The sequence below is a fragment of the Salvelinus alpinus genome, chromosome 8, assembly GCF_045679555.1.
Source record: "Salvelinus alpinus chromosome 8, SLU_Salpinus.1, whole genome shotgun sequence".
Classification (NCBI taxonomy): Eukaryota; Metazoa; Chordata; class Actinopteri; order Salmoniformes; family Salmonidae; genus Salvelinus; species Salvelinus alpinus.
In genome coordinates, this window is record NC_092093.1 from 12,375,667 (window position 1) to 12,399,233 (window position 23,567).

General features: G+C 43.6%; 1 protein-coding gene across 6 annotated transcripts in view; it reads left to right on the forward strand.

Annotated features, from left to right (window-relative positions):
- Positions 1–23,567, forward strand: part of LOC139582567 (neurexin-3b-like) — a 626,716-nt gene that overhangs the window by 124,511 nt on the left and 478,638 nt on the right. For all 6 annotated transcript variants that reach the window (XR_011676380.1, XR_011676381.1, XM_071412690.1 and 3 more), the window contains exons 5-6: positions 12,730–13,031; positions 18,284–18,445. Coding sequence is in view for 4 of the 6 variants with exons in the window: in XM_071412690.1 (XP_071268791.1) it covers positions 12,730–13,031; positions 18,284–18,445 (464 nt within the window). In the remaining 2 variants the exon portion in view is untranslated. The remainder of the gene's footprint in view (positions 1–12,729; positions 13,032–18,283; positions 18,446–23,567) is intronic.

Below are 23,567 nucleotides of genomic sequence, written 5' to 3' on the forward strand. Positions count from 1 at the left end.
CATATGTGTGTTTGTGTGTGATCTTGTAACGACTGTGTAATAATGTAGTAACAAGGACGTGATAGACGTCATTGGCAGCCATGATATGTGATACCAGCTTATGGTGACTGATTTAAGATTCACCATGACAGTGAATATTCATGTGATGACTTCACATCATCAGTGGAGGCATTTTATTTAACTATAATGCCAATTGTTTTTGTTGTTGTTGAAATGTACCAATAAATATGCTACTCTGGTCTTGCCAGGTCTCCAACAGGTCTTGTCTGATAGTGACATTATCCAGGATGTCCCTAATTTGCTTGATGTGATGCCAGAGGATTCACTTCCTAAGCCCTGCTCACTATGCAGTTACACACTTAGCTTTAGCCACGTGTTGGAAAACAACATAGCACATAGCAGTAGGATACAGTAGGATACTGCAACCAAGTATTCTACTCACAGAGGAGAATGACAGAGAAGTGAGGGGAGGGAGGGAGGGAGGGAGGGAGGGAGGGAGGGAGGGAGGGAGAAAGCAAAAGAAGGGGGAGAGAAAGAGGGAAAATAGAAAGAAAGAGAGGGGGGAGAGAGAGAGAGAGCTGTACTGTGTGTAATGAGCTGTCGTGGGTAGCATCATAGTTGTACTGTGTGTAATGAGCTGTCGTGGGTAGAATTATAGTTTACTGTGTGTAATGAGCTGTCGTGGGTAGAATTATAGTTTACTGTGTGTAATGAGCTGTCGTGGGTAGAATTATAGTTTACTGTGTGTAATGAGCTGTCGAGGGTAGAATCATAGTTGTACTGTGTGTAATGTGCTAGGCTAGATGCATACATCCCACAATATTAGCCTAAATTACCAGAATCCACCTGAGGGACATTTGATAGGTAATCTCCCCAAATAATCCACCTGTCACCTGTTTAGAGTGCATGGGACGGTCTAGGTTTGCTATGGGACGGTCTAGGGTTGCTATGGGAAGGGTTGCTATGGGAAGGGTTGCTATGGGAAGGGTTGCTATGGGAAGATCTAGGGTTGCTTCGGGACGTTCTAGGGTTGCTTTGGGATGTTCTAGGGTTGCTTTGGGATGTTCTAGGGTTGCTGCTATGGGAAGGTCTAGGGTCTAGGATCTAGTTGCAGAGAGAGGTGTTTAGTCCCAGGATCCTTAGCTTAGTGATGAGCTTTGAGGGCACTATGGTGTTGAACGCTGAGCTGTAGTCAATGAACAGCATTCTCACAGAGGTGTTCCTTTTGTCCAGGTGTGAAAGGGCAGTGTGGAGTGCAATAGAGATTACATCATCTGTGGATCTGTTGGTGCGGTATGCACATTGGAGTGGGTCTAGTGTTTCTGGGATAATGGTGTTGATGTGAGCCATGACCAGCCTTTCAAAGCATTTCATGGCTACAGATGTCAGTGCTATGGTTTGGTAGTCATTTAAGCAGGTTACCTTAGTGTTCTTGGGCACAGGCGCTATGGTGGTCTGCTTGAAACATGTTGGTATTACAGACTCGGACAGGGAGAGGTTGTAAAAAATGTCAGTGAAGACACTTGCCAGTTGGTCAGAGCATGCTCGGAGTACATGTCCTGGTAATCCGTCTGGCCCTGTGGCCTTGTGAATGTAGACCTGTTTAAAGGTCTTACTCACATCGGCTGCGGAGAGCGTGATCACACAGTCATCCGGAACAGCTGATGCTCTCACGCCTGTTTCAGTGTTACTTGCCTCGATGCGAGCATTTAAGTTATTTTTCTCGCCTGGTAGGCTCGTGTTCCTGCGCAGCTCTCGGCTGTGCTTCCCTTTGTAGTCTGTAATAGTTTGCAAGCCCTGCCACATCCGACGAGCGTCAGAGCCAGTGTAGTACGATTCCATCTTAGTCTTGTATTGACAATTTGCCTGTTTGATGGTTCATCGGAGGGAAAAGAGGGTTTTCTTATAAGCTTCCGGGTTAGAGTCCCGCTCCTTGAAAGTGGCAGCTCTACCCTTTAGCTCCATGGCTTCTGGTTGGGGGATGTACGTACAGTCACTGTGGGGACGACGTCATCAATGCACTTATTGATAAAGCCAATGACTGATGTGGTGTACTCATCAATGCCATCGGAAGAATCCCGGAACATGTTCCAGTCTGTGATAGCAAAACAGTCCTGTAGTTAAGCATCTGCTTCATCTAACATTTTTTCATAGACCGAGTCACTGGTGCTTCCTGCTTTCATTTTAGCTTGTAAGCAGGAATCAGGAGGATAGAATTATGGTCAGATTTGCCAAATGAAGGGCGAGGGAGAGCTTTGTATGCGTCTCTGTGTGTGGAGTAAAGGTGGTCTCGAATTTTTTTCCCTCTGGTTGCACATTTAACATGCTGATAGAAATTTGGTAAAACTGGTTTAAGTTTCCCTGCATTCAAGTCCACTAGGAGCACCGCCTCTAGATGAGCGTTTTCCTGTTTGCTTATGCGAATATACAGCGGTTTTAGTGCCAGCATCAGTCTGTGGTGGTATGTAGACAGCTACGAAAAATACAGATTTAAACTCTCTAGGTAGATAGTGTGGTCTGCAGCTTATCATGAGATACTCTACCCCAGGCGAGCAAAACCTCAAGACCTCCTTAGATATCGTGCACCAGCTGTTGTTGACATATATGCATAGGCCCCCGCCCCGTGTCTTACCAGAGGCTGCTGTTCTATCCTGCCGATAGTGTATAAAATCTCAATTTCATTCTCCGGCGAATGAAGGGGATCTGGGCCTGGTTGGGTGTCTGTTAGGGAATAAAGTTCCATTTGGGACACACTCTATGTGTCTCTTCCTGAGTTGCCATGTGTAGAGTGGAAAAACACAGAGAAAGATCCGTTTTGGGTTTCTCAAGTTGGCCGTATATGTCCTTGTTCATTTCGTAACCCCGGTTCTCTGAAGGAGAGAACAGGACATCAACATAATTATGGGAACTAGGCTACATGCTATGGAGACATATTGTTCCAATATGGTGACATCAAGTGGTGAACTGAAAATGATTGATCTATAGCTGGTAGTAAGGAGTATAGACTGTAGTATGTCGTTGTTGTCTACGGGTTAAGATTAGAACTGAAAACGGCAATTAACCCTCGATGCATATAAAGCACTTGAAGTAGACATTGGTATAGGGATTACTTAAACGCATCAGGGATGTGAAAAATTAATGAATTAATCATAAGTATATTTATTTTGATTGTATAGATAATGTTAAGTGACATTCATAGCCTGCTAAAGACTGATGCTCTGAAATCACATTTATCTTCTGAATGAGTTATTATACGTACTGTAAACACATTTCTCTACAGACAACATAGTAGGCCTAGCAGTAAACTATTTTCATTTCCATGTCCTCTGCCTCAAGTTCATATTATTGCTATCTGTGATGCTTTATCGTTTGTCTGTACAGTGTCTTATCTTCTGGTTCTTGGGACGATGAATGCAAGAGCAATCTGTCAGATGAAAAACCAAACAGTCAGTCAGTGAAGTAAACAGAGAGAAAGAGTAAGTTTTGATTTAGACTAGACATAATCTACAGTGTACTCACTGTCTGTCTCACTGGAAATACTGTGCTGTATATGTCTGTCGAACAGGAAATACTGTTCTGTGTGTGTCCAGTCTTCTCTCTCTCACTTTATTTCTCTTTCTTTTGCTCTTTCTTTCTTTCTTTCTTTCTTTCTTTCTTTCTTTCTTTCTTTCTTTCTTTCTTTCTTTCTTTCTTTCTTTCTTTCTTTCTTTCTTTCTTTCTTTCTTTCTTTCTTTCTCTCTCTCTCTCTCTCTCTCTCTCTCTCTCTCTCTCTCTCGCTCTCTCGCTCTCTCGCTCTCTCGCTCTCTCGCTCTCTCTCCCCCTCTCTCTCTCATCTTGTCTCTGTATAGCATTGCTGTGCCCAGTCTTTTATGCCGAAGGGAAAATTACTCTCTGAACTGAATCATCCTAAAACACTGCCCTACATCCATCCTTCCATCTCTCTCTCCCTCACTCTCGCTCTCTGTCTCTCTCTCCCTCACTCTCGCTCTCTGTCTCTATCTCCCTCTGAAATCTTCACCGCCTTTATCCCTCTCTCTCTCTCTCTGTCTCTCTCTCCCTCTCTCTCTCTCTCCCTAATTTGTTCGCTCTCTCGCTCTCTCTCCCTTTCTTCCTCTCTCTCTCTCCCTCCAGGATCAACAATACGCTCTCTTGTGTTTACATGTAGTCGGTCCAAAAAAACAACCCAAACCACCAGCAGCCTAGCCTGCTCTGGTGGCGGTCTATCCACCAGCAGTCTAGCCTGCTCTAGTGGCGGTCTATCCACCAGCAGTCTAGCCTGCTCTAGAAGCAGTCTATCCACCAGCAGCATAGCCTGCGCTAGAGGCAGTCTATCCACCAGCAGTCTAGCCTGCTCTAGTGGCGGTCTATCCACCAGCAGCATAGCCTGCTCTAGAGGCAGTCTATCCACCAGCAGTCTAGCCTGCTCTAGAGACAGTCTATCCACCAGCAGCCTAGCCTGCTCTAGAGGCAGTCTATCCATCAGCAGTCTAGCCTGCTCTAGTGGCGGTCTATCCACCAGCAGCCTAGCCTGCTCTAGCGAGAGTCTATCCACCAGCAGCCTAGCCTGCTCTAGAGGCAGTCTATCCACCAGCAGCCTAGCCTGCTCTAGAGGCAGTCTATCCACCAGCAGCCTGCTCTAGAGGCAGTCTATCCACCAGCAGCCTAGCCTGCTCTAGTGGCAGTCTATCCACCAGCAGCCTAGCCTGCTCTAGAGGCAGTCTATCCACCAGCAGTCTAGCCTGCTCTAGTGGCAGTCTATCCACCAGCAGTCTAGCCTGCTCTAGAGGCAGTCTATCCACCAGCAGCCTAGCCTGCTCTAGAGGCAGTCTATCCACCAGCAGCCTAGCCTGCTCTAGAGGCAGTCTATCCACCAGCAGTCTAGCCTGCTCTAGAGGCAGTCTATCCACCAGCAGTCTAGCCTGCTCTAGTGGCGGTCTATCCACCAGCAGCCTAGCCTGCTCTAGCGAGAGTCTATCCACCAGCAGCCTAGCCTGCTCTAGTGGCAGTCTATCCACCAGCAGCCTAGCCTGCTCTAGAGGCAGTCTATCCACCAGCAGTCTAGCCTGCTCTAGAGGCAGTCTATCCACCAGCAGTCTAGCCTGCTCTAGAGGCAGTCTATCCACCAGCAGCCTAGCCTGCTCTAGAGGCAGTCTATCCACCAGCAGCCTAGCCTGCTCTAGAGGCAGTCTATCCACCAGCAGTCTAGCCTGCTCTAGAGGCAGTCTATCCACCAGCAGCCTAGCCTGCTCTAGAGGCAGTCTATCCACCAGCAGTCTAGCCTGCTGTAGAGGCAGTCTATCCACCAGCAGTCTAGCCTGCTCTAGTGGCAGTCTCTCCACCAGCAGTCTAGCCTGCTGTAGAGGCAGTCTATCCACCAGCAGTCTAGCCTGCTCTAGAGGCAGTCTATCCACCAGCAGTCTAGCCTGCTCTAGTGGCAGTCTATCCACCAGCAGTCTAGCCTGCTCTAGAGGCAGTCTATCCACCAGCAGTCTAGCCTGCTCTAGAGGCAGTCTATCCACCAGCAGCCTAGCCTGCTCTAGAGGCAGTCTATCCACCAGCAGTCTAGCCTGCTCTAGAGGCAGTCTATCCACCAGCAGTCTAGCCTGCTCTAGAGGCAGTCTATCCACCAGCAGTCTAGCCTGCTCTAGAGGCAGTCTATCCACCAGCAGCCTAGCCTGCTCTAGAGGCAGTATCCACCAGCAGTCTAGCCTGCTCTAGTGGCAGTCTATCCACCAGCAGCCTAGCCTGCTCTAGAGGCAGTCTATCCACCAGCAGTCTAGCCTGCTCTAGAGGCAGTCTATCCACCAGCAGTCTAGCCTGCTCTAGAGGCAGTCTATCCACCAGCAGCCTAGCCTGCTCTAGAGGCAGTCTATCCACCAGCAGCCTAGCCTGCTCTAGAGGCAGTCTATCCACCAGCAGTCTAGCCTGCTCTAGAGGCAGTCTATCCACCAGCAGCCTAGCCTGCTCTAGAGGCAGTCTATCCACCAGCAGTCTAGCCTGCTGTAGAGGCAGTCTATCCACCAGCAGTCTAGCCTGCTCTAGTGGCAGTCTATCCACCAGCAGTCTAGCCTGCTGTAGAGGCAGTCTATCCACCAGCAGTCTAGCCTGCTCTAGTGGCAGTCTATCCACCAGCAGTCTAGCCTGCTGTAGAGGCAGTCTATCCACCAGCAGTCTAGCCTGCTCTAGAGGCAGTCTATCCACCAGCAGTCTAGCCTGCTCTAGTGGCAGTCTATCCACCAGCAGTCTAGCCTGCTCTCGAGGCAGTCTATCCACCAGCAGTCTAGCCTGCTCTAGAGGCAGTCTATCCACCAGCAGTCTAGCCTGCTCTCGAGGCAGTCTATCCACCAGCAGTCTAGCCTGCTCTCGAGGCAGTCTATCCACCAGCAGTCTAGCCTGCTCTAGAGGCAGTCTATCCACCAGCAGTCTAGCCTGCTCTAGCGATAGTCCATCTCCCTCTCTCTGTGTTTCACGGTCTCTCCTGCCCTCAGACTAGAAAGTTGTGATTGGCTTATTGACAATGTGATATACAGTCGAGGCCAAAGTTTACTGCTTCAGTGTCTTTAGATATTTTTGTCAGATGTTACTATGGAATAATGATAATTACAAGCATTTCATAAGTGTCTAAGACTTTTATTGACAATTACAAAAAGTTGATGCAAAGAGTCACATTGACAAGCTTTTTTCCGGATGCCCCAAACAATCAGAAAGGGGATTCATCAGAGAAAATGACTTTACCCCAGTCCTCAGCAGTCCAATCCCTGTACCTTTTGCAGAATATCAGTCCATCCCTGATGTTTTTCCTGGAGAGAAGTGGCATCTTTGCTGCCCTTCTTGACACCAGGCCATCCTCCAAAAGTCTTCGCCTCACTGTGCGTGCAGATGCACTCACACCTGCCTGCTGCCATTCCTGAGCAAGCTCTGTATTGGTGGTGCGCCGATCCCACAGCTGAATCAACTTTAGGAGACAGTCCTGGCGCTTGCTGGACTTTCTTGGGCGCCCTGAAGCCTTCTTCACAAAAATGTAACTGCTCTCCTTGAAGTTCTTGATGATCCGATAAATGGTTGATTTAGGTGCAATCTTACTAGCAGCAATATCCTTGCCTGTAAAACCCTTTTTGTGCAAAGCAATGATGACGGCACCTGTTTCCTTGCAGGTAACATGGTTTACAGAGGAAGAACAATGATTCCAAGTACCACCCTCCTTTTGAAGCTTCCAGTCTGTTATTCGAACTCAATCAGCATGACAGAGTGATCTCCAGCCTTGTCCTCGTCAACACTCACACCTGTGTTAATGAGAGAATCACTGCCATGATGTCAGCTTGTCCTTTTGTGGCAGGGCTGAAATGCAGTGGAAATGTTTTTTCGGGATTCAATTCATTTCCGTGGCAAAGAGGGACTTTGCAATTAATTGCAATTCATCTGATCACTTTTCATAACATTCTGGAGTATATGCAAATTGCCGTCATACAAACTGAGGCAGCAGACTTTGTGAAAATTTATATTTGTGTCATTCTCAAAACTTTTTGCCACAACTGTAGAGGCAAATAATGTGTAATGTATTACGTCATTAGCAGTAATTGAATGTATTTACAGATCACTCCAGCTCTGCTAAAATGCATACAACACTGCATGTGGCTTTTGCAAAGACTTAAAGGATAGCCTGTTATTCTGAAGGTGACAGCTTCTAACATGTAATAACTGGAGCTCAGACCATGCTGTTGTTGCTGTAGCAACCAGGTGTGTTCTTCTTTTAATTAACATGCAGGGTGAATAATTGAATTGGAAGCCTCAGCCTTATGGAGTCTCTAGGACAGGTATTGGTTATGTCTGTAAAAGCTGCAGTACTGGGTCTGTCCTCTAGTACTAGGGCTGTTTAACTTCTTACGGCTGAAATCCCATTAACGGGATTGATTTGACAACAGCCAGTGAAAGTGCAATGTGCCAAATTCAAACAACAGAAATCTCATAATTAAAATTCCTCAAACATACAAGTATTTTACACCATTTTAATGGTTAATCCCACCACAGTGTCCGATTTCAAAAAGGCTTTACAACGAAAGCACACAATCTGATTATGTTAGGTCAGCGCCTAGTCACAGAAAAACACAGCCATTTTCCAGCCAAAGAGAGGAGTCACAAAAAGCAGAAATAGAGATAAAATTAATCACTAAGCTTTGATGATCTTCATTAGATGGCACTCATAGGACTTCATGTTACACAAAACATGTATGTTTTGTTCGATAAAGTTCATATTTATATCCAAAAATCTCAGCTTACATTGGAGCGTTATGTTCAGTAATGTTTTGCCTCCAAAACATCCGGTGATTTTGCAGAGCCACATCAATTTACAGGAATACTCATCATAAATGTTGATGAAAATACAAGTGTAATGCATGGAATTAAAGATATACTTCTCCTTAATGCAACCGCTGTGTCAGATTTCAAAAAAGCTTTATGACAAAAGCACACCATGGAATAATCTGAGTACAGTGCTCAGGCACCAAAACAAGCAATACAGAATACCCGCCATGTTGTGGAGTCAACAAAAGTCAGAAATAGCATTATAAATATTCACTTACCTTTGATGATCTTCATCGGAATGCACTCCCAGGAATCCCAGTTCCACAATAAATGTATATTTTGTTCGATAAAGTCCATAATTTATGTCCAAATACCTCCTTTTCGTTCGCGCGTTTAGTACACTAATCCAAATGCACAACGCGCGAGCACTAAGTCCAGACGAAAAGTCAAAAAAGTTCTATTACAGTTCGTAGAAACATGTCAAAAGATGTATAGAATCAATCTTTAGGATGTTTTTATCATAAACCTTCAATAATGTTTCAACCGGACAATTCCTTTGTCTTTAGAAATGAAAAGGAACAGAGCTTGCTCTCACGGCCATGCGCCTGACATAACTCATGGCATTCTGCTAGACCCCTGAGTCAAACAGCTCTTAATCACAGTAGAAGCCTGAAACAAGGTTCTAAAGACTGTTGACATCTAGTGGAAGCCTTAGGAAGTGCAATCGGACCAAATTTACACTGGATCTTGGATAGGCAAAGACTTGAAAACCTACAAACCTCAAATTTCCCACTTCCTGGTTGGAATTTTCTCAGGTTTTTGCCTGCCATATGAGTTCTGTTATACTCACAGACATCATTCAAACAGTTTTAGAATCTTCAGAGTGTTCTCTATCCAAATCTACTAATAATATGCATCTCTTAGCTTCTGGGCCTGAGTAACAGGCAGTTTACTCTGGGCACGCTTTTCATCCGAACGTGAAAATAGCGCCCCCAACCATAAGAAGTTAAAAGGCAGCATTACGAGCAGTCGGAATTGACACTAGTCATGATATCTTGGTCTGGAGCTTCCTGGAACCATATATACTTTCTTTCTTTCAATTTTTTTTTAAATGTACGTAAGTTTATTGGTTGTATATATGGTATACGCATGGTATACATTGTCCAATGAAATGCTTACTTGCAGGTTCCTTCTCGACAATGCAACAACAATAAGAAATTATAAAAGATGAGAATATGAACATAAAGTAAATGGCTCAGTAGAATAGAATAATACATTTTAGCATCAGTATAATACAGGAAGGGACCATATAAAGTCCAATATTTACACTTTTTATTTATTTATTTATTTTATTTCACCCTTTATTTAATGGGGGGCAAGTGTATTAACTGAGCAGTATAATAACAGCAGCAGGTGTGTGTGTGTGTGTGTGTGTGTGTGTGTGTGTGTGTGTGTGTGTGTGTGTGTGTGTGTGTGTGTGTGTGTGTGTGTGTGTGTGTGTGTGTGTGTGTGTGTGTGTGTGTGTGTGTGTGTGAGTGAGTGAGTGAGTGAGTGAGTGAGTGCATGTTTGCTAAGGTGTGGAGAATCAGAGCAGGTGGTCTGTCCAGTTCAAGTGTTCAGCAGTCTGATGGCTTGTAGATAGAAACTGTCTGTGAGCCAGTTGGCATCAGACCTCATGCTCTGATACTGGCTCGCCACAGACTCCTCTTCTAATCCCCTGTCTCTCCATGTCTCCTCTCTCAATTTCCTCTATCTGACGGTCTGACTTAAAAGCCCCATACACAGAGATCCCAGTGGAAGATTATAATCAGTCTGCTACCATGGAGATCTCAGTTGAAGGTCATAATCAGTCTGCTACCATGGAGACCTCCGTAGAAGGTCATAATCAGTCTGCTACCATGGAGATCTCAGTGGAAGGTCATAATCAGTCTGCTAGCATGGAGATCCCAGTGGAAGATTATAATCAGTCTGCTACCATGGAGATCTCAGTGGAAGGTCATAATCAGTCTGCTACCATGGAGATCTCAGTGGAAGGTCATAATCAGTCTGCTAGCATGGAGATCCCAGTGGAAGATTATAATCAGTCTGCTACCATGGAGATCTCAGGGGAAGGTCATAATCAGTCTGCTGCCATGGAGATCTCAGTTGAAGGTCATAATCAGTCTGCTACCATGGAGATCTCAGTTGAAGGTCATAATCAGTCTGCTACCATGGATACCTCAGTTGAAGGTCATGATCAGTCGGCTACCATGGAGATCTCAGTGGAAGGTCATAATCAGTCTGCTACCATGGAGACCTCCGTGGAAGGTCATAATCAGTCTGCTACCATGGAGATCTCAGTGGAAGGTCATAATCAGTCTGCTAGCATGGAGATCTCAGTGGAAGGTCATAATCAGTCTGCTACCATGGAGACATCAGTGGAAGGTCATAATCAGTCTGCTACCATGGAGATCTCAGTGGAAGGTCATAATCAGTCTGCTACCATGGAGATCTCAGTGGAAGGTCATACGGATTGGGTTTTTATGATGAGTGCATTAGAGTTTGAGGATAACATTATGGGATAGCTGATATGGTGACTCATAGATATTATGTCACTGTGGTGACTGTATTAGATTGATTTGGTCCACTGTGCTACTCTGTCCTGTCTTCTCATGGGAGGTGATGACATACACTACCAATCAAAAGTTTGGACACACCTACTCATTCAAGGGTTTTTCTTTATTTTTACTATTTTCTACATTTTGGAATAAAATGGAAGACATACAAATCACGAAATAACACATATGGAATCATGTAGTAACCAAAACAGTGTTAGACAAATATATTTTATATTGGAGATTTTCGAAGTAGCCACGCCTTGATGACAGCTTTGCACACTCTTGGCATTCTCTCAACCAGCTTCATGAGGCAGTCACCTGGAATGCAGGTGTGCCTTGTTAAATGTACATTCGTGGCATTTCTTTCCTTCTTAATGCGTTTGAGCCAATCAGTTGTGTTGTGACAAGGTAGGGGTGGTATACAGAAGACAGCTCTATTTGGTAAAAAAACAAGTCCATATTATGGCAAGAACAGCTCTCCGGAAAATGTCGAGAACATTGAAAGTATCTTCAAGTGCAGTCGCAAAAACCATTAAGCGCCATGATGAATCTGGCTCTCATGAGGACCGCCATGGGAAAGGAAGACCCAGAGTTACCTCTGCTGCAGAGGTATAGTTACCAGCCTCAGAAGTTGCAGCCCAAATATATGCTTCACAGAGTTCAAGAAACAGACACATCTCAACATCAACTGTTCAGAGGAGACTGCGTGAATCAGGCCTTCATGGTCAAATTGCGGCAAATAAACCACTACTAAAAGACACCAATAATAAGAAGAGACTTGGTTGTACCAAGAAACACGAGCAATGGACATTAGACCAGTGGAAATCTGTCCTTTGGTCTGATGAGTCTAAATTTGAGATTTTTGGTTCCAACAGCTGTGTCTTTGTGAGACGCAGAGTAGGTGAAAGGATGATCTCGCATGTGTGGTTCCCACCGTGAAGCATGGAAGAGGTGGTGTGATGGTGTGGGGGTGCTTTGCTGGTGACAATGTCTGTGATTTATTTAGAATTCAAGGCACAATTAACCAGCATGTCTACCACAGCATTCTGCATTTGATGTCTTCACTATTATTCTACAATGTAGTTAATAGTAAAAATTAAGAAAAACCTTTGAATGAGTAGGTGTGTCCAAACTTTTGACTGGTGCTGTAGTTCAAGTCCTCTTCTCATGGGAGGTGATGTCACAGTCCTCTTCTCATGGGAGATGATGACACAGTCCTCTTCTCATGGGAGATGATGACACAGTCCTCTTCTCGTGGGAGATGATGAAACAGTCCTTTTCTCATGGGAGGTGATGCTACAGTCCTCTTCTCATGGGAGGTGATGACACAGTCCTCTTCTCATGGGAGGTGATGTCACAGTCCTCTTCTCGTGGGAGATGATGAAACAGTCCTTTTCTCATGGGAGGTGATGACACAGTCCTCTTCTCATGGGAGGTGATGACACAGTCCTCTTCTCATGGGAGGTGATGACACAGTCCTCTTCTCATGGGAGGTGATGACACAGTCCTCTTCTCAAGGGAAGTGATGACATATGATTGATTTTGTAACCGTGACATGATTCAACGCCTACTTCTGTATGTGAAGGGATTGTAATTGTGTCATGTGTTAACTGTCAAATATGACAGATTATACAATGGACTTCCTGCTTGTGTCAATGATATGTTTTTCATGGAGACCATGAATCTCTTTGTGGGTTGTGGTTCGATTCCTTCCTGGGCCACCATATGTACTCAAAGCATGTTTCAACATCAATGTCTACACTTCTGTAAGTCTTGGGTAAGAGCCTTGAATATAACCTAAACTTACATCTATTCTCCTCTCTACTTCCAGCAAGAGAAGAGAACGTGGCGACGTTCCGTGGTTCTGAGTACTTCTGCTACGACCTGTCCCAGAACCCCATCCAGTCATCCAGTGATGAGATCACGCTCTCCTTCAAGACGTGGCAGAGGAACGGTCTCTTGCTCCACACAGGGAAGTCTGCTGACTATGTCAACCTGGCCCTAAAGGACGGGGCGGTGAGCCTGGTCATCAACCTGGGCTCCGGGGCCTTCGAGGCCATTGTGGAGCCCGTCAACGGGAAGTTCAACGATAATGGCTGGCACGACATCAAGGTCACACGCAACCTCAGACAGGTAACCATGGAGACTGAGCAGACATAGGTTCACGACTGTTATGGATTAGTTGTAGTAATAGATTAATTGGTTGGTATTAGTGTCTTGGGTTTATGTTGTTAGATTAGTGTTTACCTCTGTTTACAATTTATGTATTATATTAGATTAATGTGTATTTTTATATAGCACCTTTTCCAAGTGCCCTAAGCACTTTAGATAGTTGTCAAATATGTTGTGTTGAGAAATGTTATGAGAGAGACATTATGAGTGTGTGTAGTGTTGAAGTATTATCAGTATGGTTAGATAGTGTTTTCCCCTCTATTTTTAACCCCTAGCAGTGACTATGTGAATAAAGAAGCACAGACTGCATAGTGATTGATAGCTTAGTGGTGGAGCAGCTGATACCGTGGCTGTTCCTCTCTGACTCTCCTTATCTTGTGTTGCACTTGAAGACTTTCCCTTTTTCCTTCATTTAAACGTATACTACTTTGTTTTATTCTTCACCAAGCTGACACTTCTATCAGGGGCTGTGTCGAAGAGTCGCTATCTTGTTGCCTTCAGAAGTAGCTGTTTCCTTTAAACAACTAGATGTCGCTCCTCTGTATAGCTACAGAAACTACAAGGCAGGGTTTAAGACACACATTAACTCGGGACAATGGAGGGACTTCGGGTGACAGACAATAGGAGCCTTCTCTTGGACATTTGTTTCAGATCAGTGGAGCATCTTATTCAAATAGTATAAATGGATGTTTAAAATGGCGTCTGATAGGTCCTTGTAAGCGTAGATAGTTCGCAGTACACATCAGAATACTAGAATGGACATGAACATTCTTACGTTGGCATTAAGGTCAGCCATTTTTGGTCAGAGAGTTGGTTAACCATGGTTTGGCAGTGCTGTAATGAGACAGTGTGTAAAAATAATGAATTTGAAGAATGTATCTGTAATGTATGTTTGCTAGCTAGGTGGCCAGTTTTAAAGGAATGATTCCCTTCATTTTTCTTAGTAACTGCCAATGTGCCAACATTCTATTCAACGTTGGACTAGTAACCCGAAAGGTTATCCCCGAGCTGACGAGGTAAAAATCTGTCGTTCTGCCCCTGAACAAGGCAGTTGACCCACTGTTCCTAGGCTGTCATTGAAAATAAGAACTTGTTCTTAACTGACTTGCCTAGTTAAATAAAGGTAAAAAAAAATATATATATATAAAAATACAGTCAATCCACAGCCATTCACTGGCTGGAATCAGTTGATGACAGGAATTAGTCAAGATGTACATGCAACATTTTATAACACCCACAGCTTTCCAAGAAAAATGTAGACATTTATTGTATTTTTACATATATTTTTGAGGCTATTTATACAGACAATTAGTATAAAACCTGAATAAACTGTATTTATAATTATATGACAATATATTTTGTAATATGACAATAATTCTACTACACAATTTCTGATATATCACACGCCTTACTTTTTATTTTCCTGCAAAGTTCAAATCAGGATTATACCTCTACTGCCATTCATTCACATTAGACTGGTTTAGATTTCTCCCTGACCAATATGGCTGCCATTTTCATCCTATTCTGGAATTTTGAGGGTTCATGACATAGCCCATCTAATGATTGAACATGATATCTATGGCTATACACTGGTACTGCTATGTGCTGTACTATAACTGTAACTCTATGACTTTATTCTAACATTGTTACTCAACTGAACTTGAAGAAGTAGGGCTTTAAACTGGATGTATACTAAAAGAGTACTAAAAGAGTGAAAGCACAGTGAGAAAAGCGATAGCAGATAGCTGTTTGTGGTGTGGAGAGGGAGTGAGTGGCCCGTGGGCAGTGAAAGGGTTTCTTCAGCCGGTACAATGGAGATGAAGAGAGGTGGAAAAGTAAGTAAAGTGTTCATTTCCTGCCATTAACAGGTTGTTAAAGGATGTAGCCCACTAGCTAGCTACCACTGAAGGAACACTGACTCACAGACCAGAGGCTAAGCTGGGGCTCTTTTTTGCTCCTTCACTCTCTCGCTCTCTCTTCCTCTTCTCTGGCTGTCTTTCTTTACCTTTCTGTCAGTCTATCTCCCTCTCTTTGGGAAGACATGCTTTGTTAGACTAACACTTACCTTTCATGAAATACTAAGTCATTGTATTTACTTACTAACTAACAGTTATCTAAACAACTAACTAACGTACTAACTAACTATCATCCTGCTTCTCCTACGTCATTGGTTTTTATTTTGGTTTCTTTCTTCTCCCATCCCTTATTAACAACCGTTTTGTTCACTATTCTTTTGATTTCCTTTCTTCCCCTTTTCCGGAAAGCAATCAGGCATTGGACACGCTATGGTAAACATACTGCATTGTCTGGTAGATATCATTCTTATTGTCTTTTTTTGGGTTTGCCGTGTGTCCCTCCCCCCTCTTCTTTTTCTTTTTATAATTTCAATTTCATCCTAGACACATCTTATCAAACAATGAGGAAATGGGTTTGTATTACCAACAGCTTTCTTCAGTTCTCAATATCCTCCCTGGCCTCTCAACTTCTTCCCCGCCCCTCCTCCCCCTCTCCTCTTTTTTCAGTCCGTCTTTTACTTCTTTTTTTTTATTCCTCATCGCTACGAAGTTCACAGAGGTTCTTCAAGTCTCAAATAAACCACCAGATTCTCCCTCTGACTTTTGATCTTTGTCAGGGATACATAAAAAATTGATGTTTTTTCCACCAAATAAAAATCTCAACATTTTTTGTGAGGACCGTCGCCACCCAAGAACTGAGAGAATATCTGCCACAATCCAAACAACACGAGTGAATCTTCAACAAGCCAGCAGCCGCCAAACTCCGGTCCGGGCTCTAAAATGCTAAACAGAAACAAAATGGCGACAGAGAGACAAAATGGCGACCCCTTTCTTTACCGGATCTCTGACAGTTGTTTCCAACACACTCAGTGTGGCGCATGGCATGCCCACCACCGCTCATCAATGCCTTTTCACCTTCTGACCTCTGAAATCATATGACTTTTACCCTTTCACCCACCTCACCCATAACCACTAACACTTCACTTTCACGTTCACTCACCTTCCACCTATCACCCACTATCACTGTCCTGTCCCCCCACCCCACCCCTTCCCTGGATGTTGTATTTGTAGCATGCTGGTTACAGTGGTGTCTGTGTGTTGTGGCTAACATTACACCCTCCCCCTCCTGATCCCCTTGACTTGATTGGTGGATGTACCCTGTCTCCCGATTGGCTTGATCATGCTTTGTATGACATCAAATCATTTATACCCCTTACATGTCAGACTTATTTGTGTTTCTGTTAATTAACTTCTGAAGAATGAAAACCTTGGTTTCCGCATTTGTGAAGTTGTGTGATAATCCTCCCTATGTAATGCATGTGTGTGCATAAGGCAGAGTGTGTGTGACTGAGAGTGTGTGTGTGTGTGTGTGTGTATATGCGTGTGATGTTTTGTATAGTTACAAATTGAACCCAGAAACCTAAGACAAGTACAAGCAATTTGTCCTTGGCAATTTGTCCATTTTACTAACCCTCTCCCAACCTGAACTATCCAAACCGAATGAGAATCCATTCTCTTACCCCCATCAAAAGATAAAGAAAAGGTGGTCCTCTGCTCTGACATATTTTCTTTATCTGTCCTGTGAACCTACCTATTACTAAACCCATGAAATAATACCTCAAACGCTGTCTGAACCAAACTCTCAAACTATTGCTCCAAGGTACAAAACCTACTGGGTACTATCTACTACAGTGGCTTCAGAAAGTATTCACACCACATGACTTTTTCCAACTTTTGCCTGATTATTTTATCACTGGCCTACACACGATACGCCGTGATGTCAAAGTGGAATTATGTTGTTAGACATTTTTATAAATTAATCAACAATGAAGAGTCAATAAGTATTCAACCCATTTGTTATGGCAAGCCTAAGGAAGTCACATAATGAGTTGCATGGACTCACTCCATGTGCAATAATAATGTTTATTATGATTTTTTAATGACTATCTCATCTCTGTAACTCACACATACAACTATCTGTAAGGTTCCTCAGTCGAACAGTGAATTTCAAAGACAAATTCCACCACAAAGACTGGGGAGGTTTTCCAATGCCTCACAAAGAAGGGCACCTATTGGTAGATCAAAAAAAATCATACACTGAATATCCCTTTGAGCATGGGGAAGTTATTAATTACACTTTGGATGGTGTATCAATACACCCAGTCACTACCAAGATACAGGCGTCATTCCTAACTCAGATGCCGGAGAGGAAGGAAACCACTCAGGGAATTTACCATGAGGCAAATTGTGACCGAGTTTAATGGCTGTAATAGGAGAAAACTGGATGGATCAACAATATTGCAGTTACTACCTGCACAGAATAAGGTACTACATTAATGCTGCAAAAATAGTGGTAAAACTATTTCATTTTTGTCCTGAATATGAAGTGTTATGTTTGGAGCAAATCCAATACAACACATTACTGTGTACTAAGCACAGGCAAAATCCTAAAGGAAAACCAGGTTCAGTTTGCTTTCCACCAGACACTGGGAGATGAATTCAGCTTTCAGCAGGACGATAACCTAAAACACAAGGCCAAATCTACACTGGAGTTGCTTACCAAGAAGACAGTGAATGTTCCTTAGTGGCTGAGTTATAGTTTTGACTTAAATCTACATGAAAATCTATGGCAAGACCTGAAAACGGTTGTCTAGAAATGACCAGCAACCAATTTGACAGAGCTTGAAAAATTTTGAAACAAAATTTTAGCCAATGTTGCACAATCAAGGTGTGGAAAGCTCTTACAGACTTACCAAGAAATACTCACAACTGTAAGGTGCTTCTACAAAGTATTGACGCAAGGCGTGTGAATACTTCAGTAAACGTAATATTTATGTTTTTAATTTTCAACATTTCTCAAAACATGTTTTCTATTTTGTCATTATGGGTAATTGTGTGTAAATTGGTGAGAAAATAAATCTATCTTATTCATTTTGAATTCAGGCTGTAAACACAAAGCAAATCTGGAATAAGTCAAGTGGTATGAATACCTACTGAAGCCACTGTAGCTACTAGTTACTATCTACTAGGAACTAGCTACTAGCCCAGGTGATCTCAGTCAGGAGTAAAATACATAGATATAGTCCATTAGGTCATAGCAGACCAAGGAGAGAGGTGTGTGTATCCTATACATACTGAACAGAGAGTTCCACCTCAGCGTCTAATGCCTTGGCTTTGGTATGTGTTACCCTATAACAGGTGACCATCTCTGTGGATGGGATCCTCACCACAACAGGCTATACCCAGGAAGACTACACCATGCTGGGGTCTGATGACTTCTTCTACGTGGGTGGGAGTCCTAGTACAGCTGACCTACCTGGTTCTCCTGTCAGCAACAACTTCATGGGCTGTCTGAAAGAGGTAGGTTTAGGTTAGGAGGAATTGAAGGTACGCACACACACACACACAAATGCAAACACGCACACACACAAATGCAAACACACACACACACACACACACACACACACACACACACACACACACACACACACACACACACACACACACACACACACACACACACACACACACACACATTCACACAAACACACATTCACACAAACACACACACACACACACACACACACACACACACACACACACACAAATGCAAACACACACAAACGCAAACACACATACACGCACATACACACACACACACACACACACGCAAACACACACACATGCAAACACACACACAAATGCAAACACACACACACATACACCCCCCTCCCTCCCACACACAGACAGCATCCACATCCACTAAGCTAGTCAGAGCGGTTGAATTACATATGTAAAATCAGCAAGGTTGTCCTCCGCTAAGCAGCAGCAGCAGCAATGAGAAACAAAATTGCATTATCAATGAAAGCTGCTGAGCTGGCAGACCGGGGAAGTGCTCAGCAGCCATTCAATATTTCTCAGCTTAATCTAATTTACAACATTCACAGCAGTTAGTTGTGTGTTAGAAAATGGCCCCGAATACCTTACTGTCATATGTCATTTGCAGTCTCAACTTGACTGTAGTAAAGCAGTGGATTACTGTACGCCAGTCCTAGTGCTCACTACCAAGAAAGGGAATTTTGGTGTGATAGGACACAAAATATTGTTGTTGTTCTAGGATATTTTAAATATATATAAAACATGTAGTAAAATGTACTTTAGAATGTAATACAATGTACATCAATGTACTTTAGAATGTACATCAATGTACTGAAATGTACTTTAGAATGTAATAAAATGTGATTTAGAATGTACCAAATGTACTTTAGAATGTACTATACTAAAATTAACATTAGAAAGTACTTTACAATGTACTAAAATGTACTGAAATTAACTTTAGAATGTACAAAAATGTACTTTAGAATGTACTACAATGAACTTGTGGTTGTTTCACCTAGTCTCACCTTAAGATGGATGGACTACCTGTTAGTCACTCTGTATAAGAGTGTCTGGTAAAATGTATGAAATGTTTGAAAAAGAAAAGGAGAGCTCACTGTAGGAGCTCAGATCCAACAGATGAATAACCAACGTTTGGACAGTCAAGCGGTCTTCATCAGGATATAATGACAAGCACTGTAGGTCACTAGTTTATACAGTTTGAAATGAAACACAGATGTCAGTAATCATGGCTGGCTGGGACTTGATTTCAGGTGTTCTACTCCGCTAGCCAGCACCTCGCGTAAACAGGTGTTCTACTCCGCTAGCCAGCACCTCGTGTAAACAGGTGTTCTACTCCGCTAGCCAGCACCACTCGTAAACAGGTGTTCTACTCCGCTAGCCAGCACCTCGCGTAAACAGGTGTTCTACTCCGCTAGCCAGCACCACTCGTAAACAGGTGTTCTACTCCGCTAGCCAGCACCTCGTGTAAACAGGTGTTCTACTCCGCTAGCCAGCACCACTCGTAAACAGGTGTTCTACTCCGCTAGCCAGCACCTCGCGTAAACAGGTGTTCTACTCCGCTAGCCAGCACCTCGCGTAACAGGTGTGCACTTCTTCCACCTCCAAATTAATAAAATGTCAATTTTACATTTCCAGGCATTTTAGGTTTTAGATGGTATGTCTTCCTCTTCTTATTTTATTGGCCATTATTCATTCTAAACTCACCATGGCACTACATTATTGTGAAGTGTTGGTGATCAAATCAAATCAAATGTATTTATATAGCCCTTCTTACATCAGCTGATATCTCAAAGTGCTGTACAGAAACCCAGCCTAAAACCCCAAACAGCAAGCAATGCAGGTGTAGAAGCACGGTGGCTAGGAAAAACTCCCTAGAAAGGCCAAAACCTAGGAAGAAACCTAGAGAGGAACCAGGCTATGAGGGGTGGCCAGTCCTCTGCTGGCTGTGCCGGGTGGAGATTATAACAGAACATGGCCAAGATGTTCAAATGTTCATAAATGACCAGCATGGTCAAATAATAATAATCACTGTAGTTGTCGAGGGTGCAACAAGTCAGCACCTCAGGAGTAAATGTCAGTTGGCTTTTCATAGCCGATCATTAAGAGTATCTCTACCGCTCCTGCTGTCTCTAGACAGTTGAAACAGCAGGTCTGGGACAGGTAGCACGTCCGGTGAACAGGTCAGGGTTCCATAGCCGCAGGCAGAACAATTGAAACTGGAGCAGCAGCACGGCCATGTGGACTGGGGAAAGCAAGGAGTCATCATGCCAGGTAGTCCTGAGGCATGGTCCTAGGGCTCAGGTCCTCCGAGTGAGAGAAAGAAAGAGAGAAAGAGAGAATTAGAGAGAGTATACTTAAATTCACATAGGACACTGGATAAGACAGGAGAAGTACTCCAGATATAACAGACTGACCCTAGCCCCCCGACACATAAACTACTGCAGCTGGAGGCTGAGAGGCTGAGAAAGGAGGGGTCAGGAGAAACTGTGGCCCCATCCAATGATACCCCAAGACAGGGCCAAACAGGCAGGATATAACCCCACCCACTTTGCCAAAGCACAGCCCCCACACCACTAGAGGGATATCTTCAACCACCAACCTACCATCCTGAGACAAGGCCGAGTATAGCCCACAAAGATCTCCGCCACGGCACAACCCAGGGGGGGGGGGGCGCCAACCCAGACAGGAAGATCACGTCAGTGACTCAACCCATTCAAGTGACGCACCCCTCCTAGGGACGGCATGGAAGAGCACCAGTAAGCCAGTGACTCAGCCCCTGTAATAGCGTTAGAGGCAGAGAATCACAGTGAAGAGAGGGGAACCGGCCAGGCAGAGACAGCAAGGGTGGTTCGTTGCTCTTGCCTCCAGCTGTTTGCTTAGAAATTCTAGGGACAATTAGGAGGCCTGTGTCTTGTGACCGTAGCGTACGTGTAGGTATGTATGGCAGGACCAAATCGGAAGATAGGTAGGAGTAAGCCCATGTAATGCTTTGTAGGTTATCAGTAAAACCTTGAAATCAGCCCTTGCCTTAACAGGAAGCCAGTGTAGGGAGGCTAGCACTGGAGTAATATGATCACATTTTTGGGTTCTAGTCAGGATTCTAGCAGCCGTATTTAGCACTAACTGAAGTGTATTTAGTGCTTTATCCGGGTAGTCGGAAGGTAGAGCATTGCAGTAGTCTAACCTAGAAGTAACAAATGCATGGACACATTTTTCTGCATAATTTTTGGACAGAAAGTTTCAGATTTTTGCAATGTTACGTAGATGGAAAAAAGTTTTCCTTGAAACAGTCTTGATATGTTCGTCAAAAGAGAGATCAGGGTCCAGAGTAACGCCGAGGTCCTTCACAGTTTTATTTGAAACGACTGTACAACCATCAAGATTAATTGTCAGATTCAACAGAAGATATCTTTGTTTCTTGGGACCTAGAACAAGCATCTCTGTTTTGTCCGAGTTTAAAAGTAGAAAGTTTGCAGCCATCCACTTCCTTATGTCTGAAACACAGGCTTCTAGCGAGGGCAATTTTGGGGCTTCACCATGTTTCATTGAAATGTACAGCTGTGTGTCATCTGCATAGCAGTGAAAGTTAACATTATGTTTTCGAATGACATCCCCAAGAGGTAAAATATATAGTGAAAACAATAGTGGTCCTAAAACGGAACCTTGAGGAACACTGAAATGTACAGTTGATTTGTCAGAGGAGAAACCATTCACAGAGACAAACTGATATCTTTCCGACAGAAAAGATCTAAACCAGGGCAGAACTTTTCCGTGTAGACCAATTTGGGCTTCCAATCTCTCCAAAAGAATGTGGTGATCGATGGTATCAAAAGCGGCACTAAAGTCTATGAGCACGAGGACAGATGCAGAGCCTCAGTCTGACGCCATTAAAAGGTAATTTACCACCTTCACAAGTGCAGTCTCAGTGCTCTGATGGGGTCTAAAACCAGACTGAAGCATTTCATATACATTGTTTGTCTTCAGGAAGGCAGAGTTGCTGTGCAACAGCTTTTTCAAACAAAGTTGAGAGGAATGGAAAATTCGATATAGGCCGATAGTTTTTTATATTTTCTGAGTCAATGTTTGGCTTTTTCAAGAGAGGCTTTATAACTGCCACTTTTAGTGAGTTTGGTACACATCCGGTGGATAGAGAGCCGTTTATTATGTTCAACATAGGAGGGCCAAGCACAGGAAGCAGCTCTTTCAGTAGTTTAGTTGGAATAGGGTCCAGTATGCAGCTTGAAGGTTTAGAGGCCATGATTATTTTCATCATTGTGTCAAGAGATATAGTACTAAAACACTTGAGTGTCTCTCTTGATCCTAGGTCCTGGCAGAGTTGTGCAGACTCAGGGCAACTGAGCTTTGGAGGAATACGCAGATTTAAAGAGGAGTCCGTAATTTGCTTTCTAATGATCATGATTTTTTCCTCAAAGAAGTTCATGAATTTATTACTGCTGAAGTGAAAGCCATCCTCTCTTGGAGAATGTTGCTTTTTAGTTTGCTTTGCGACAGTATCAAAAATACATTTTGGATTATTCTTATTTTCCTCAATTAGGTTGGAAAAATAGGATGAACGAGCAGCAGTGAGGGTTCTTCGATACTGCACGGTACTGTCTTTCCAAGCTAGTCGGAAGACTTCCAGTTTGGTGTCGCGCCATTTCCGTTCCAATTTTCTGGAAGCTTGCTTCAAAGCTCGGGTATTTTCTGTATACCAGGGAGCTAGTTTCTTATGACAAATGTTTTTAGTTTTTAGGGGTGCAACTGCATCTAGGGTATTGCGCAAGGTTAAATTGAGTTCCTCAGTTAGGTGGTTAACTGATTTTTGTCCTCTGACGTCCTTGGGTAGGCAGAAGGAGTCTGGAAGGGCATCAAGGAATCTTTGTGTTGTCTGAGAATTTATAGCATGACTTTTGATGCTCCTTGGTTGGGGTCTGAGCAGATTATTTTTTGCGATTGCAAACGTAATAAAATGGTGGTCCGAAAGTCCAGGATTATGAAGAAAATACATTAAGATCCACAACATTTATTCCATGGGACAAAACTAGGTCCAGAGTATGACTGTGACAGTGAGTAGGTCCAGAGA